Source organism: Rhinatrema bivittatum, chromosome 8 (genome assembly GCF_901001135.1).
Source record: "Rhinatrema bivittatum chromosome 8, aRhiBiv1.1, whole genome shotgun sequence".
Classification (NCBI taxonomy): domain Eukaryota; kingdom Metazoa; phylum Chordata; class Amphibia; order Gymnophiona; family Rhinatrematidae; genus Rhinatrema; species Rhinatrema bivittatum.
The window spans coordinates 205,955,649-205,973,414 of NC_042622.1; the positions used below are offsets into that span (position 1 = coordinate 205,955,649).

The 17,766-nt window shown below is 46.3% G+C and overlaps 1 protein-coding gene across 2 annotated transcripts in view; it reads left to right on the forward strand.

Moving 5' to 3' along the window:
* The window catches only part of AP2B1 (adaptor related protein complex 2 subunit beta 1), a 340,179-nt gene that overhangs the window by 232,163 nt on the left and 90,250 nt on the right, over positions 1-17,766 (forward strand). For both annotated transcript variants that reach the window (XM_029612743.1, XM_029612744.1), the window contains 3 exons: positions 2,946-2,987; positions 4,440-4,586; positions 5,356-5,501. In XM_029612743.1, coding sequence (XP_029468603.1) covers positions 2,946-2,987; positions 4,440-4,586; positions 5,356-5,501 — 335 coding nt within the window. The remainder of the gene's footprint in view (positions 1-2,945; positions 2,988-4,439; positions 4,587-5,355; positions 5,502-17,766) is intronic.

A 17,766-nucleotide genomic window follows, 5' to 3' on the forward strand; every position in this document is an offset into this window, starting at 1 on the left:
AGACCAGAACTGTGAAGGACTTCAAAGGGGCGTGGGATAAACACTGTGGATCCATAAAGTCAAGAGGCCGCCAATGAAGAGTGGGTGACTCGCCAGAATGATGGCTACTGCCTGGAGACAATACCTTTATTCAATAAACATACACATGGTTACTGTGACTCCAACATCGCTCTAAGCTTCAACAGCAAGAGGAAATGTGGAAAAAAAGATTTGCACTCACAAAGACGGGAGTAGCTGGCTTGTTACGGCGGTTACTACCCCAAACCAAATAAGCCTGATACTTCACTTTCAATGCATATCCAGCATAGTTCTCTGCTTCAACGGCAGGGGAGAAGAAAAACTGATACTTCACACATCCAGCAGAGCTCTCCGCTTCAACGGCAGGGGAGAAGGAAAAAAAAAAGGGTTCGCACTCACAAAGCGGGGAGTAGCTGGCTTGTTACGGCGGTTACTACCCCAAACCAAATGTGCCTAATACTTCACTTTCGATGCATATCCAGCATAGCTCTCTGCTTCAACGGCAGGGGAGAAGAAAAACAACCAATAAGGGCTGTATAACATAGTCTGGGGAAAAAACAAATGAGCATGGGTGTAGCTTGCTTATTGCGGCGGTTACTACCCCTAACTAATCAAGCTAGATATTTCACTTGGATGCAGCTCCATCACTGCTCTCTACATTAATGGTGGGGGAGGAAGGGAAATAGAACCAAGAGCTAAGAGAAATAGATAAGTATGAGAGAAAAAAATGTGTGAAGCTTGCTGGGCAGACTGGATGGGCCGTTTGGTCTTCTTCTGCCGTCATTTCTATGTTTCTATGATATGCGACTTAAAGGGGGGTGTAGGCCTGGGTATAATATATTTCTTCAGTGAAAGGATAGTAAACACTTGGAACAGCTTCCCAGAGGAGGCCAGACAAGCCACAGAATTGAAGAAAGCCTGGGATAAGCACAGTGGCTGTGAGGGTGAAGCTTGAGATGGCGGTAGGCTCTGCAGTACTGCGTCAGGCGGAGATAGATTAGCTGGGTCTTGGGGTCTACATTTGCTTTCATTGTTTTCGGTTTCTGTCTTTTGGGGGTCCACTCTATACCAGTCAGCTGTGTTGCAAGCCGTATAGGAAATCCCATTCCCACAGCTAATATCTGCTGATCTGATCTCTGGGCATTATCCAAGCTGAAAAGTAATTAAAAATGTACTGAACTGTTTGTACAATGATTTGCCAAGCTTTCTTGCTCTGTAAAGTGCCTGTCTAAACTGGATACTGCCAAAGGAGTTGAAGGATACTGGTAGACCTTTGGTCTAACCCAGCATGGTGCATCTTAGGGGCTTTAGAGCTTGCAGGGTATCAGAATCCTTGACCCAGTAAGTACCTTTGCAGGTAGCCATGCAGTTCAGCTCTCAGCAACATCAGCTTCCCAGTCCAAAGTACAATGATGCTAAGGTTAAGGTGGCTCTGTCTTGGAAGTCCTAGGGTTTATTTTGAAAGCACTAGTATTAGATACCTTAAAATAGCCTCTTACCCATTTCTTTATGCTATTGTTTCCTCTTTGGTTATTTTTCCAAGTTTTCTTTTTTTCCCCAATACATTTAATTTCTGATAATTCTGTCTCTTTAATTCTAAAAGCTATGCACTTTTGTATTATGGCCTTAGCCCAGATAAATTAAAAAAAACCAAAAACTTGAATGTTGTTGTAATAAGTGTCATTCAATGCAATTCAGAAGGGAAGATTGGCAACTGAAATGAGTATTTTTGGCAGTCCAAACTTAACAAAATGGCCTTATTGTATTGTAAGAAGCAGCTTCCTCAACGCCAATTAAATGGATATACATCACAAGGAGAAATAAGGATTGAAGTTTGAGAGTGGGACAGTCCAAACGAGGTAGACTCTTCTGAAGAAGGAATGCAGCACTTATTATAATATATTCTTCTTTTTACATCATTTGTTAATTTTTTAGGTTTTGTCCCAGACGTTTCCTTCTGCTACTTTGAGCTTCCACCTCAATCAAAACCCGACCTCTGTTGTCCTATGGTGCCATGAGTCTTTGGTTGCAACTACCCAGAAGGGGTTGTTTTGTTTTTTTTAATAACCTGCCCAGCCTGCTGCTTCCTCTTTCCCCCCCCCCAAACTTATCCAACCATTCCTTTAGCCAGGGACCACAAACTGCTTCTTCCTTCAGGGCCTGGTGCGCATGAATCCCGAGTCCGACCAGTAGGTGTCACTGTTGAGCAATGGCTGAGACTGCCTTCCCAGCTGGCCTGGGAATTGAAACCGCATGCATTGTCGTCAAGGCAGCATAGCCACTGAGCCTCCAGCCCAGCCCAGCACTTGTTAACTGAAAAAATAAAGTCATTGGGCTGAAATGTTTTTCAAACACATTTTTTTCTTTTCCAGGGTTCAGAAATGCACAGAAAATGACACGTTTGGGGGGGGGGGGGGGTGTTAATTGAAGGGTCTGACTAGTGAAGAGGGAGAAGGGCCGGAGTAGAACTAAACATTATCTAAGATATTTGTAAGGTGCTTTATCTTTGGTATGAAAGGGTCAGATTTAATGACGTGAGAAACCTGACATTAGCACCCCGAAGGCCTCATTTTCACCCAATGACATTTTTCATCAACCGTATTGCTCTGAGATTTCTTCTCCGCCCTAACCTATCTTTCCCCTTGTGCTGAGGTTGTCCCAGCCACCATCATGGAAAGTGCTTGCTATCAAGCCCGGAAACCGCCATTTTTGTGTGCGCCAGCTTTTTAGCATGGTTTCTTCGGCTGAGCTTTTTCTGCCAGCCAGTATAATTGTATTCCCCATGGGCCACAGAGCTGTCATTTTGCCAACCCATTCAAGTAGACAAATCTTCTTTGCAGAATGCAAAGATAACCGACAGTAAAACAGCCTTTTGTGCAGCATCAGTTGACGATCCCTCCGTGACCCCTCTGTGTCTTTCTTTTTAGCTCGGCAGTGACCTTGGAGGAGGCATTGGTGGGAGCCCAGCAGTAAGTTCCACTAGTGGCTTTGTTTTGTGTTTTGCTGTGTGAAGTCATGGAAAGCTTCAGGGATTGCTTTTACAATTGGAAAACCATTAGCATGGGTGGTGTGAAGCCTTATTCTTCTCCTTAAGTCATTGGTTCAAACAGATATGGGCTGAAAATCATACTGATGTGCAGGCCAGTATGAAATAAGAAGGTAATCCAATCCCAGTGGCCAGATTTCTGCATCACGGAAATGAAGGATACCTAGCTTGAAGTCTCAAGAGAGACTTGCAAATATTGAAAGGATTTGGGAGACTGAGCACCCCTGTTAGAGATACTCCCTCTAGAGCAGGTTTATAATGCATTGCAGTCTGTGCCATACAGTTCAACCACTTTTAGAAGCACAACTTCGACATTTCTGACTCATGGTCATGTCTTGTGCATACAAAACACAAGCACAGGATTCCTGCACCACAAACTCCAAATTAAGCCCCAAAGACTAACACTAACCCCGGATACTTTACCCTCCCCCACCCCCGGACCAGGAGTTACATTTCCAGTTTAAGAAAACATGAGGTAAACATATGCACCTCTCTGCATTGGGGAGCAGCTTGGGGTTTGCATGGAGGAACGCTCATTTGTGTGCATAGTTTTACTCTTGTTTGTGTGTACATTTTATGTGCACTAAACTCCTTGTTAAATCTAAAGCAACGTTGTGTGCCCAGAAACAGCCAAGCACACCTTCTTACGTCGGGGCCTCACCAAAGGCCATCCCCCTCTCCCCGATCTCTCTCTCTCATTCCTGACAGATGGAAGATAGTTCCTAAGCCTGGCTAGCTGCACACATCCCCTCCCCCTGTCTCGCTGGCAGCAGGCCTTTCTGGGCCTATTGTAGAGCTCCACGTTCTGCAGGAGTGCGCTGACAGCTTGTACAGAGCATCCAGCAGAAAGCCCCAGGATTATAACGAGAGATACTTTTTAATAAAGAAGGTTGCTCTAGCCTTATTTGATTTTCTGTAACCCAATGGTGGCCATCTCAGTACAGCTTAAATTTGAGTCAGAGATTTGGGAGGGATGAGGGTCACACAATGAGTGTACAAAATCTGACGTTTCCATTCTCTTTAAATACCAAGTTCACACTGCCATCACCTCAGCCCCGTGATTATCCCAGTACATTCAAGGAAGGCTCTCCCCGTCCTCCCCTCCTGTCTTTGAAACGCAAGCAGGCTCTTTTTAGCGTTTACCAAAACTGCTCTGCAGTTCAGGCTGACAGCAAAATAATAGAGGAAGTGAATCTCGGGCGCGGGAATGCGGAGAATGTGGGAGTTGGGATGCATTATTCAGTGCGATTGATATCCACAGAGAGGCTTTGCAGCTCTTGTGAAATATTCAGCACGTTTCTCTGGCTGTCCAGCACTTGGTGTTTTATGTTCTAATAACTGCTGTATTCCTGTTTTTTTTTCCCCCCACCCCTAGGTAGGACAGACTTTTATTCCATCTTCCGTACCTGCCACCTTTGCTCCTTCACCCACTCCGGCTGTGGTCAGCAGTGGACTGAACGACCTGTTTGAACTTTCGGCTGGCATTGGCATTGCGCCGGGAGGATTTGTGACGCCAAAAGCTGTACGTAAGGACTTGGTGCTCGTTTCTGGTACCCAGTGGGATTGTAAAGTAGTGGATTGCCTGATCTGTGTTAAGAACCAGAATTGTATTCCTATTTTCCTACCTCCCTCCTTAGAGGGGAAGGATTATCTTTCTACAAAAATAATCTTGTTTCTGTGAACAGTCCATGGTTTACTAGAGATCAAAAGAGGATCAAGGAAAATGTTGTGCCATTTAACAGGAAGGCACAATGAACAGTGACACACAAGGTGCCAATTCTGAAAACCTCCCTCAGGGAAACAGTATATATAGTGAAAATCTAGCTCACAGAATTCATCTCTGTGATCCCTATCAGGAGGTCTGCAAATGAACCACCTTTCTGCTCTGCAGAATAAGTCTGGAGGGCCTCCTGGAATCTGTCTGTGAAATTAGGAAATATTTTATTACACACTGGGGCCTTCAGTGTCTTTTAGGCTGTGTGCACTAGGCTTTTCTCTGCATAGCACAAACATGTGTTGGGGCCAGAAGTGATAAAGTATCACTATAGATCTCTAAAAGGTAAAATATTGGTCCATGGGCTCCATCCTCTGCGTAGAAACTGTCTGATCCTGGTTTTGACCATCAAGGATAGTGAGCAAAAGGGATGCTACAAGCTAGACAGCTAAAATAAATAAATAAAGATCTGCATACACCCTTAGGGAAGTTTGTTGTTTTTCACGGAGCTGTCAGCAGATTTGGCTATGTGCAGCTTCCCTTTGCACAGATTTGGATTCTGTAATTTCCGTTTCAGGTTTGGCTGCCCGCAGTGAAGGCCAAAGGCCTGGAGATCTCGGGCACCTTTTCCCACCGGCAGGGCCACATCTACATGGACATGAACTTCACCAATAAGGCTTTGCAGCACATGACCGACTTTGCCATCCAGTTTAACAAGAACAGGTAAGAGCGCAGTGAGCAACCTTTGCCTGGCTAGGTCTTATGGTGGCTGTCTGGCACTCTGCTGCTTGGAGCATGCGTTCTGTGGACCATTATTCTGATTCCTTGTCTTATGCTGGAAAAGGCTGAAACAGCACTGAATCTTAAAACTGTAGCAGCTGTAAACACTTTGTCATTGGGGTCATAGTATCTGCGCTTCCCAGCTTCCTCTTGGCTAAGATCAATGACGAGGCCTGAGCTAGTGGTTAAGAGCAGTCCCTTCTTGGCCTCTTGGCTGAGAGAAGGAATCCAAAGTGAAGGTTAATGTTCTGCCACCCAACCCCATTGAGGGTATAATGTTACAACCATGGCCAAGAGAGGGAGAATTAAATCTGTGGCTGAGATCTCTGTAACTTCTAGAGAACATGCAGTAGAGTTGCCCAAATGCTGTGAAATGGTCACGGAAAGTCATAGCCACAGAATATATCACCAAAGACATGGCTAGTCCTTACTGAGGAAACCTCCTTGCGGCAGCTGAGTCTCAGAAGATCAGTAGAAGTGACTTCTCAGTTGAGCTGTGGTGTGGCATGTTACAAACCTCTCTTGGCCATTGGTGTCCTGTGGTTTAGAGTGTTTTTATTTACAGTAGCTAAATCTAGTTTAATTTGCTTTCATGGCTTGCACTTTAATTAGAAATCATAAGCGTGCTCTTGCCAGCGTTGCAGGCTAGATCATTACTGTATTGTAGGCAGCTTTGGGACTCGGCCAGACTATAGAGGAAAGAGAGGGGGATGCCATTGAGGAAAAATGTTATCAAAGATAATGCATAGAGGGCAATAGTGATGGTCCCTTCTGAGCATGCAGCACCCATGGGTGCTTTGTACTTTGAAAATCCCACCACGTCCTCTGCACCTGCACCAAGCACATGGGGATTTAATGATACAGTCTCTGTGCATGCTCTGCCTCTGCCAGTCTATCCCTACCCCTACTTTCATGGGAGTAAAAATACACGTGTTGTCCACAGTATGCGCACTTTTACCCATAGTGAGTGGGGGGCAATAAACACATTTGTTTGTGTACAGATTTTGAATCCCTGTACGTACCCGGATCAGTCCAGACCATGGGTTATGCCTCCCTTCCAGCAGATGGAGACAGAGAAAAACTTGACGGGCACCCTCACTTAACCTGATGTGCCTCCTGCATCCCTTCAGTATTTCTCTGTCTCCAGCAGATGGAGATGGTGCAAACCCTGCACTCATGCCCTGATTCTGGAATTTAGGCTATTTCCCTTTATAGCTTTGAATCAAGCAGGCAGGAAAAAAAACCAAACCAGAACAAACAGGAGTAACTTTCCAGTCCTCCCAGGGGGTTGGTAGATCCTGTGGGGTCATCCCCCCTGGTCGCAAGCTTTGGAGCTGGGGTTGGTTGCCCCGTGGGGCTCCAGCCAGGTAAGGAGCCGGGGGAGAGATTACTGGTGGTCTGGTCCCTCTCTTACATGTGGCAATCTCCCAATTTAAAAAGAAAAAAGCGACGAGCAGACTGTTCAGTTTATTTTTTGGTCAGCTGCAGTCTCCGACGGCTCTGCTGCAATTTCACTGCGTTTTCGGGCTCCCTACCATTCTCTCTCGCCGCAATTTCACTGTTTTTCAGTGCACACGATGCCACGGCCATCTTTGTGTTGCCTGCGGAGAGCCCTCCTCGAGGCTCTCCCGGTCAGGTATTTGCTCCTGCTGCCTTCCTGGAGGGGAAGGCAGCTCTTTTACTGCAGCAGCTTCAGCAAAGCCCTGAGGTGCACTTAAAAGGTCTGCACCTCGGGAGCCTCGGGCTGACCTGTTCCCTCTCAGCGTGGGAACGACAGCCATTTTGAATACCTTTCCTGAGACTCAGGCAAGAGCTATGTGGGGCAGGGGAGCTTCCTCCAACGTTATCACCAGTCCCTGCCAGTCCTGATGATCCCTCAGATCTGGACCAGGACTTTTTTCAGGAGGATCCCGATTCCCCAGGTGGGGATGAGGTCAGTCCTAATCCTTTTTCTTTGGATTTTGTCCTCCTCATGCATAAGGCTTTTTTGGCTTCTCAGTCTCCGCAGAGTGGTGCTTTACCTTTGAGACTTCTGCAGGGACCGCCCCCCCCAAGTTTGCCAAGTGTCCGGAGTTGCCTGCATCTCTCCGGGTGGCAAAGTTAAGCGGCTCCATTGCTTAAAGCGGTTCAGCCCCTCCGGAGGTTCCGGGAAGTGGGGCTGTTGATGCAGTGGCTTCTCCTTTCCCTCCTGCAGGCGGCGGATCTGAAGAGGAGTAGGGGAAGTAGGCCCCCCCCCTGGATGGAGATGACCCTAAAGTGGTCTGTCTGTTTCATAGAGAGGAGTTGGTACCTCTCATTCCCGCGGTCCTCTCAGAGCTAGAAGTAGAGCATCCTCCTCAGGCTCCACCGCAGGATTCTGTGGACCTGGTCCTGGTGGGGTTGCGATCATCGACCCAAGTTTGTCCCTTCCATCCCATGCTTCAGCAGCTGATGACCCAGGAGTAGGACGCTCTAGATGCCAGCTTGCGGGTTGGTCAGGCTATGGATAAGCTTTATCCTTTGCTCGAGGAGTCTCTGGAGCTCCTGCGGTCCCCCAAGGTAGATGCTTCAGTATCAGCTGTTACGAAAAGGACCACAATTCCGGTCGCAGGATCAGCGGCTCTCCAGGATCAGAAGCTGGAAGTCCTTCTTAAGCGCATCTTTGAGGTTTCGGCCCTTGGTATTTGAGCAGCGGTGTGTAGCAGTTACATGCTGCGGGCAGCCTGCGCTGGGTCCAATTGCTAACGTCCAGGGATCTTCCTCCGGGTGAGTCGGAACAAGTGGAATGCTTGGAAGCTGCTTTGGCATATGCGTTGATGCACTGTATGACCTCCTCCGCACTTCCTCTCGCACCATGTCATCTGCAGTATCGGCGAGTCATCTCCTGTGGGTGCGTAACTGGTCAGCGGATGTGTCATCCAAGGCTCAGCTTGGGGCTCTGCCGTTTAAAGGGGGTTTTCTCTTCGGTGATGATTTGGAGCAGTTGATAAGTCCCTGGGTGAAAACAAGATTCACAAGTTGCCAGAGGACAGACTGAAACCTTCCAGAGGTTTTCTATCATCCCGCTCACACTTTCAGGGGCAGCGTAGATTTCGGCAAAGCCGGCAGCAGCAGGAAGGTCAGCGGCAACCTATGGCCAGGCCCCAATCCTGAAGCTCTTCCTTTTGAGGCCGCAGACCCTCCCGGGAGGGAGGATCTTCCTCCTCACTCGCCTCCTAGACTCCTCAATGAGATAAGGCTAGCCCATTCCTCGATCCCTCAGGTTAGGGGTCGCTTATCCCAGTTCCACAAGGCATGGGCCAGAATTACTTCCAATCAGTGGCTGCTAAGCATTATAGAACACGGCTACGCTTTGGAATTTGTTCCGTCTCTAAAAGATTTCTTCCTAATATCCCCATGGGCCAAGAGGCAGACTATTCGTCAGACCCTCGACTGCCTACTGTCTCTCGGGTTGGTGAAGCCGGTCCCTCTGGACCGGCTTCACCGACCCGAGCACTGGAAGATGGGGAAAAACTCCATCTACTTTGTAGTCTCAAAGAAGGAGGGATCCTTCTGACCTATTTTGATCTCAAAAAGGTAAACAAGGCTCTCAAGGTGCCGCATTTCCGCATGGAAACTCTGCGCTCAGTGATTGCGGCACTCCGCAAGGGCGTTTTTAGCTTCTCTGGACCTAATGGAGGCATACTTGCACATACCCATTCGAGAAGATCAGCCAAAAGTTTCTTCGCTTCATGGTCCTGGGAATACATTTCCAATTCTGCGCTCTACTGTTTGGTCTGTCATGGTGGTAGTAGCAGCGGCCCTGCGGAGACCAGGCCTTCTCATTCATCCCTACCTGGACGACTGGCTCATCGGGGCAAAGTCGAGGGATCGCTGTGTATAAGCTATCAGCAAGGTAGTCAATCTCCTAGAATTGCTCAGCTGGGTTAACAATCAAGCCAAAAGCAACTTTGTCCCTTCTCAGATGATGGACTTCCTGGGAGCCCGGTTTGATACCAGTGTCGGCAAAGTTTTTCTCCCGCCGGACCAAATGACCAAATTGATGGAGCAGGTTCGTCGCTTGTTGTCGCTCCCATTGCCCAAAGCCTGGGACTACCTTCAGGTCCTCGGCTCCATGGCATCTATTCTGGAGGTGATTCCCTGGGCTTTTGCTCATATGAGACTATTACAATGAACGTTGCTTTCCCAGTGGGATCCCAAGTCGGAGGAGTTCCAGTTCCCTCTACCACTCACCGATCATGCCAGGTCCAGTCTTGGGTGGTGGCTTTGCCCGCACAACTTATCTCGAGGAGGTGGATCTCTAAGTTCTGAGCTGGATAGTGGTGACCACAGATGCCAGTCTCATTCAGTTCAGGGCAGCTGATCCCCCGGAGGAATCCAGCTGGTCGATCAATTGTCTGGAAACCAAAGCGGTTTGACTGGCTTTGCTCACTTTCTCCCGTGCCTAAGCAATCAGGCGGTCCGTGTCCTGTCCGACAATGCAACGACGGTGGCCTACATCAACCATCGAGGCAACAGAAGTCAAGCCGTATCCGACGAGGCGGAACAGCTCATGGCTTGGGCGGAATAAAATCTTGTGCTGCTAGTATCATCTCACATCGCTGGGAAGGACAACATACAAGCGGACTTCCTAAGTCGGAAGCGCATAGATCCAGGAGAGTGGGAGCTTTCGGACTTGATAGCAACGCGGGACAATGCCAAGGCTCCTCACTTCTTTAGTTGCAGAAGAGATCACGACGCAGAAGGGGTCAATGTGCTGGTACTTCCCTGGCCGACCTCAGTTCTTCTGTATGTGTTCCCTCCTTGGCCGCTGGTGGGCAAAGTTCTTCGCAGGATAGAAGTTCACCTGGGGAGCGTGATTCTAGTGGCTCCAGAATGGCCCCAATGGGCCTTGGTTCGCGGATCTAGTCAATCTGGCAGTGGACGGACCCCTACGACTCAGAAATCTTCCACATCTTCTTCATCAAGGTTCTATATTTTTCGACCAGGCAGATCGCTTTTGTCTAGCAGCCTGGCTTTTGAAAGGAGGAGATTGAGGAAGAAAGGGTATTCGGAGGAGGTTATTACTACGCTGCTGCAAGCCAGAAAAATGTCTACCCCTCTCTCATATATCAGGGTGTGGAGAGTCTTTGAGACGTGGTGTCGTGAGCGAGAGATTCTTCCCAGACACGCTTCTATTGCTCAGATGTTAAGTTTTTTGCAAAATGGCTTAGCCAAGAGCTTGTCTTTTAATTCCCTCCGGGTACAGGTAGCAACCCTAGGCACTCTGGTTGGCAGCTCCGTAGCGTCTCATCCAGATGTGGTGCATTTCCTCAGAAGAGTAAGGCACTTGAAGCCCCCTGTCCGTCCTGTTTGTCCGTTGTGGCGTCTTAATTTGGTACTTCGCGTCTTGTGCGATCGGCCATTTGAACCCATTAAAAAGGCGACGTTAAAGGACCTCATGTTGAAAACGGTGTTTTTGGTGGCTATCTGCTCAGCTCGCAGAATTTCTGAATTACAGGCTCGCTCTTGTAGGGAACCCTTTTTGAGAATTTCTAATTTGGGAGTTTCTCTTCAAACAGTCCCGTCCTTTTTGCCAAAGGTGGTCTCATCTTTTCATTTAAGTCAGTCAGTTGAGCTTCCGGCTTTTCCTAATTTATTGGACAACATTCCTCACGCAAGAGAGCTTTGTCGTTTAGATGTCCGATCTCTATTACACTATTTGGAAGTCACGAATTCTTTCAGACTGTCAGATCATTTATTTGTACTTTGGAGCGGTCCCAGGAGAGGTCAGAAAGCTTCTAAGCCAACGATTGCACACTGGTTGAAAGAGGCTATTTTGTCCGCTTACATTTGTAAAGGTCGACCTGTTCCTGAGGGCCTGAAAGCCCATTCTATTCGCTCTCAAGCGGCTTCTTGGGTGGAATGCCAGTTGGTGTCGCCACAAGAGATTTGTAGAGCTGCTACTTGGAAGATGCTCCACACATTTGCTCGCCACTACCGCTTGGTCGTTCAGGCTCCAGAAAGCTGCAATTTTGGCAGAGACATACTTCGCATGGGACTCGCTAGGTCCCACCTGGTTTAGGGAAGCTTTGGTACATCCCACAGTCTGGACTGATTCTGGTATGTACAGGGAAAAGAAAATTGGTTCTTACCTGCTAATTTTCATTCCTATAGTACCACAGATCAGTCCAGACACCCGCCCTAGGATTAGGAATGGGTAGATTGGGTGTGGGTATTTCAAGAGTCCGCACGCACATATTCAGGTTTTTATTGCAGCATACTAAGAATGATACAGGTTGCTTTGCATGTTATATGTTTAGTATTGCAGTTCTGTTATTGCTTGATTCGTTGCTATTACGGTTAACTATTATTCTGCTTGGATAATCTATATACTGAAGGGATGCAGGAGGCATACCAGGTTAAGTGAGGGTGCCCTCCCTTCAAGTTTTTCTCTGTCTCCATCTGCTAGAAGGGAGGCATAACCCACAGTCTGCACTGATCCGTGGTACTACAGGAACAAAAATTAGCAGGTAAGAACCAATTTTCTTTTATTACTGCTAGAGAGGCCGGGTAAAGAGAGAAAACAGATACTTGTTCCTGTAAAGTGTAATAGTCTCAAACTGTGAGACTTGAAATGTTAAATTTGGCAGCTTGGATGGGTCTTCTGGTCTTTATCTGCCCTTAGCTTCATATTCTGTGCAGTTTGATGAGACGGTCATCAGCTGCTTCCTGCTTTGTATAGTAACAAGCTGTTTTATGTTGACTGAAACACCCAGAAACGCACATAAACGCAGAATACATGGATTATGTTTCTTTTTTTTTAAAGGCTGAGAGACTTAGAAGTACTACCAACCTGACTAATAAAACGGTTTCTCGTAAGTGTATAATGACAGAAAACACTTTGGAATGGTAGCACTTAAATTTGGACACTGCTGGGGCACTTTGTTCCAGTGCTTAACTGCCTTTACCTCTAGGAAGTTTGTCATGATGGTAGCTCTGTTGTCTCCAGAGTTTCCTATTCCTCCTTGATACGCATCGGAAACCAAAATCAACTAATAAGCATCCCGACTATAATGGAGTGCAGAGATTTTAAAAAGGCCTTCGGGCGGTTTGTCTCCCCCTGCTGGGTGTTTTCAGAAGAGCGGCGTTTCTGTGATCAGCTTTACTGAATTCACGTTGCGGCCAGTGCATTCAAAATCCGGCCCTCAGACTGTGTCTGATACTGTTACCAGCCGTCCTCGGCTGCTGTTTGACAAGCCGATTCCAACTCCCGCATTTTACACCATGATGATGTTTGCTAGCTCATTCATTTTTATATTTGATACGCCCCTTCCCACTGTACATCTGTGCCTTCAGGTTTCTGATTTTCTTTCATTTTTGCTTCCTTTCCTCTGCTGGTCTCCATGTGATCCCTCTGTTCCATGCCCTGAATTTTTCTCTGCTTCTGCATCCTTTCCTTTTCTTTTTTTTTTTCTAGTGTATTTTCCTCTAAACTACTCCAGGTATAGAAGAGAGGGTTCACATGGAACTAGCAAAATGGAAAGCGGCCCAAGCATTAATGCAGGATGTGCTATATCCCATTGTTCGTTCATTGATTGGAGACAGGCAGATGCCACCCCTCTTCACAAAACTGGGAGTGCGGCGTTAGTCTGATCTCCTCCATGGTGGTTAATTAATGAAGACCCTAGCCAAGGAAAGGATAGCGGGGTATCTTCAGTCCAGCATGTTTCATAAGGTTCTGGTACCTTATGGTTTTCAGCAGAGGGAAATCATGTCAAGCAAGCCATGCCAATTTCTTTGACTGAGTACCAAAGAATTGGATCAGGGTGAGCGCTGACTGTGGTGCAGTTAGATTTCAGTAAAGCCCTTTAATGAGGATACTTCCTGGAGCTTCATGAATAAGCTGAGCAGACTAGGGGGTGAGTTCAAAGGTGATAAACTGGGTTAGAATCGACTTAACGGGTAGACAACAGAGGATAAGGAAAGGGGGATTATCAGTGAAGTGCCTTGAGGATCATTCTACTTAACATTCAGTGTTTTCATAAGTGATGATATGGAGGTGCTGATAGTGAAGGTTTGTCCTTTTCTATTTTATTTCTAAGATCTGTAACAGGAAAGCCACTCCAGATGTGGGGGAAAAATTAGGGGTAACCTAAGAAAACTTGAAGTGGTGTTGAGGGTTCAGCAGTTAAGATTTAATGCAAAAATATTGCAGTCATGCACTTGTTACTACAGAAATCCATGAGCATTACACCGTGGGGTTAGGGGGTGACCTACAAATGTGCATCAGTCAGGAGCAGAAATCTTTAGGGTGATCACATCTGATGACCTCAGGGTTACAGAACAGTGCAACGAGACAGTGGCCAGAGCTTCTTGAGACCTCATCGTGTCCAGTTCCGGAGGATATGTCCCTGAAAGGATATAAATAAAGGGCTACCAAAATGGTGCGGAGTCTGAGGTGAGACCTGTACCCAGGAGACGAGAGAGAAGATTCAGATACCTCAAAATGATAAAGACTGCACAAGAAGCAAACCTTTTTCAGAGGAAAGAAGAAGAAATCAGTCTGAGGTTCTGAGGGGGAAATGTCTTTATGGAGAGGGTGGTGGATGCATGGACTGGCTTCCCAGCAGGGGTGGTGGAGGCCAAGGAGGTTTCAGAATTTAAGAAAGCCTGGGAGAGGCTCAGAGGATCTTTAATTGTAGGGAAGTGGAGCCAATGTACAAGTAAAAGTCTGGAATATTACAACAGGAAGATAAAATAGACTATGATGGCAGAAAAAGACCCATCCAGTCTGCCCATCCATCCAATTAATTTAGCACTAATAATTCTCATCACTTCTTAGAAGACCCTCTGTATTTATCCCATGCTTTCTTGAATTCAGATACAGAATAGAAACGTAGACGGTATGGGCTTTGCTGTTTATATCAGCCGATAGATTCTTTGTTTTTCTGTTTTCTTCCCTGCTGTTAATGTCTTTTTCCTTACAGTGCTCTTTCTCATCTCTATCACTCAAACCTCTTTTTCTGTATAGCTCCCATTTCTTGTCTTTCTCTCTTCTACCTTCTGCCCCCCCCCCCCCATGTGTTCCCTAGGTCCCTCCCATGATTGTCTGCCCACCTTCCAGCTTGCTCTGTGACCCTTATGTGTTCTGTATATCCCCTCCTATGAACTGCCTACCTGTCTCGCAATTTGTTCTGCATGTCCCTCCCTATTATCTGTCATCTTAGTTGGTTCCCCTGGCATACATGCATTTTTCCACTTCCTGTTTGTATCCCCATATTATTCTCCCTTCCATTTTGTATTGCCTTGCATTTATTCTCCTTCTCTTCAGTTTTCTCTCTCCCTCCTCTCTTCTGCCGCCTTATTTCTCTCTTGCTCCCACCCTCTGCCTTCTTCTCTCTCCCTCCCTGACTGCAGTTATTCTGAAGCCAGAAAGACTGCGCTGCCTGATTGCTCTTGCTGTGTTGTAAATAATCTGTTAATGGAACACATTTTCTGTTGTCCTGTATTTCCCTCCCTTTGGTGCAAGACCAAGCACAGTCCTCATGAATGGCGATGGGAAGGACGTTGTTTGGCCGTATTGTTCCTATGCTTCCATGGGAGACTGGGTGTGCACGTTTTCTATTGAGAATAAAGCCCCACCAAGTGATACTTCCTTGGTCTTGCGATGTGATATGTGTTCTAAAACACACACACATTGGTTCTCTTTCTTTGCCCTGTGCTGTGTACTTCTGTTTGCTTTCTCTCAGGCCGATAAAGTACAGTGCGCTCCGGCGGAGCTCACTGTTAACCCGCGTTTGGTCGCGTGTTTTCGACGCCCTAGCTTTACCCCTTATTCAGTAAGGGGTAATAGCACGTCGAAAACGCGCGTCCAACCTCCCCGAAACTAATAGCGCCCGCAACATGCAAATACATGTTGATGGCCCTATTAGTTATTCCCGCGTGATTCTGCCGTTAATTTCTGCCAGCACTGGGGAACGTGTACAGAAAAGCAGTAAAAACTGCTTTGCGACTTACTGCTTTTCCAGTCAAGGAAAAGATGGAAACATGCTTTTTGACTTACTGAAGGAATACTTGCACAATATATTTTTTTTTAATGAACTGGATGCTTTCTGATTGGCCGAACACCCATGACACTAATGATGGCTGCTTTCTGACTGGCTGAGATTTTGCTTGTATGCATAAATAAACTAATTTGTCAATCTGTATTGACCGGAGAGATTTTAGCTGTCCCGTGTAAAAGCACTTTGGACAAAGGCACTATATTACCATTATAGTTAGTAATCTCCGTGCACAATTATTGATAGATTTAATTTAATATTTAATACATATAAGTTAAAATAAGTTTTTGAATTATTGCCTTTTCATTTTGACTCCTGTTTCAAAACTAAATAAACTGCTGAAAGTTCCAGGATTGCTGAGTTTAAAAATATCGATACTTGTTCATAAAATCATCCATGGATATCTGGAAGGTACTCTCATGGCAGTTGTTCTTTTTTGAGGAAATCCAAATGTGATTGATAGCCCCTGTCCATTCATTTGCCTGGCCACTGCCATTTGTACCTCAGTAGTCTCCCCTGTGCTGTCCTGATTACCAGTTCACACTGCTATTGAGTGAGAGCAGGGTGTGAATTCTGTGCTGTTAATCCCTTACTTCAAGCAGCCATTTTATCAGGGAGAGACAGCACACATTAATTGATCATTCCCTGCTTTTCAAAGCCTTATAGGTGCCCTGGTACAACTTCTGAGCTGTACTTCTGTCTGTGATGTCAGGGAGAGAGACAAGGAAAAATGTAGGATGCTGAGGCCCAATAAGAGCCTGGGATCAAAGAGTAATTCCTACAGAGCCTTCTCATAGGTAATGTACCCCATAAACAGAGAAGCTGGTTTATGATGTTAGACCGACAACCTGTTCTCTGGACCCTATCCCTTCAGTTTATTTGAAGGAGCTGTGCCAAAGTCTCTTTGATTGGTACCTTGGAACAAGGTAAACTGCCAGGGGCATTGAAAGAAGCTGTGGTTAGATCAGTTTTGAAAAAGAAGGGCACAGACGCAAAGGTTCCAGCAAATTTTCGTCCTGTTTCCCATCTTCCCTTTCTTAGTAAAGTCTGAGAAAACTGATTGCCAGCAGTTGCTGGAATATATTGAGGGTACAGGAATCAGTCAGGGTTTCATGCTGATCACAGCACAGAAACAGTTTTGTTGTCCATGATAGATGAGATGCAGATGAGGGCACAGACTCCTTATTAGACCTTAAAAATGGCCTCTGCCATCTGTACCTCCAACAATTGAATGATGTCTGCAAATAGGTAGCAGCCTACACCATACCCCTGGACTACCTCCACTACAAGAGAGACATAGATGCTTAAAAATAAATAAATAAATAAATACGGTGACAAGACTGATCCTTGTTGAACCCCAAATGCTAGAGGATGCGGGGCAGGTTTCAAATTGATCAGTCTTGTCACCACATTTGTTTGACATTGTGGTTCCTGTAGTGGAGGTGGTTTAGGGATATGGGGCGGGCTGCTACCTATTTGCAGAGAGCATTCAGTTGTTGGCAGCCATTAATGATGACCACGGATCCTGTGTGACCAGTCTTTCAATATGAATCGAAGCAGTAGCTGTCTGGTTGGAGTGGTCCAAGCTGAAGCTCAGTCCTGCCAAGATCTGCTTTGAGTAAGCAGACAAACGAGAGAGGTGAGAGTGTGAAACCCAAGGATGAGGTTCATGGGTGAGTACCTGGATTTGCAGTCTGAGTATAAGACTTGTCATGCAGGGTCAGAACAAAGGGTCATCAAGCCCAGCATCCTATTTCCAACAGTGGCCAATCCAGGTCATAAGTACTTGGCAGGATCCCAAGGGGTAGATATAAGAACATAAGACTTGCCATATGAATGTATGTGCAGGTATCCCATGTCATTAGGAGTCTGTGTCCTTGTAATATATTCGCCAGTTTTAGGCATTGTTGGAACAGGAAGAAAATGTTGCCTATGGCCAATGTACTAGTATTAGGGAAAATGGTTTATTGCATTGCTCTTTATCCGGGGTCTTCAGCTGTAAGACTAAAATGGCTGCAGCTGCTGCAAAATATATCATCCTTCTTATAAATGGGTTCAGATCGTGTTAAACCTCTCCCCTCCATTTTCCATTCATTGCACTGGCTCTCTGTGAAACAGAGAATCCAATTTAAGATACTTTAACTTTCAAATGTTTTCATATTATGAGCCATGGAGATCATTACAAT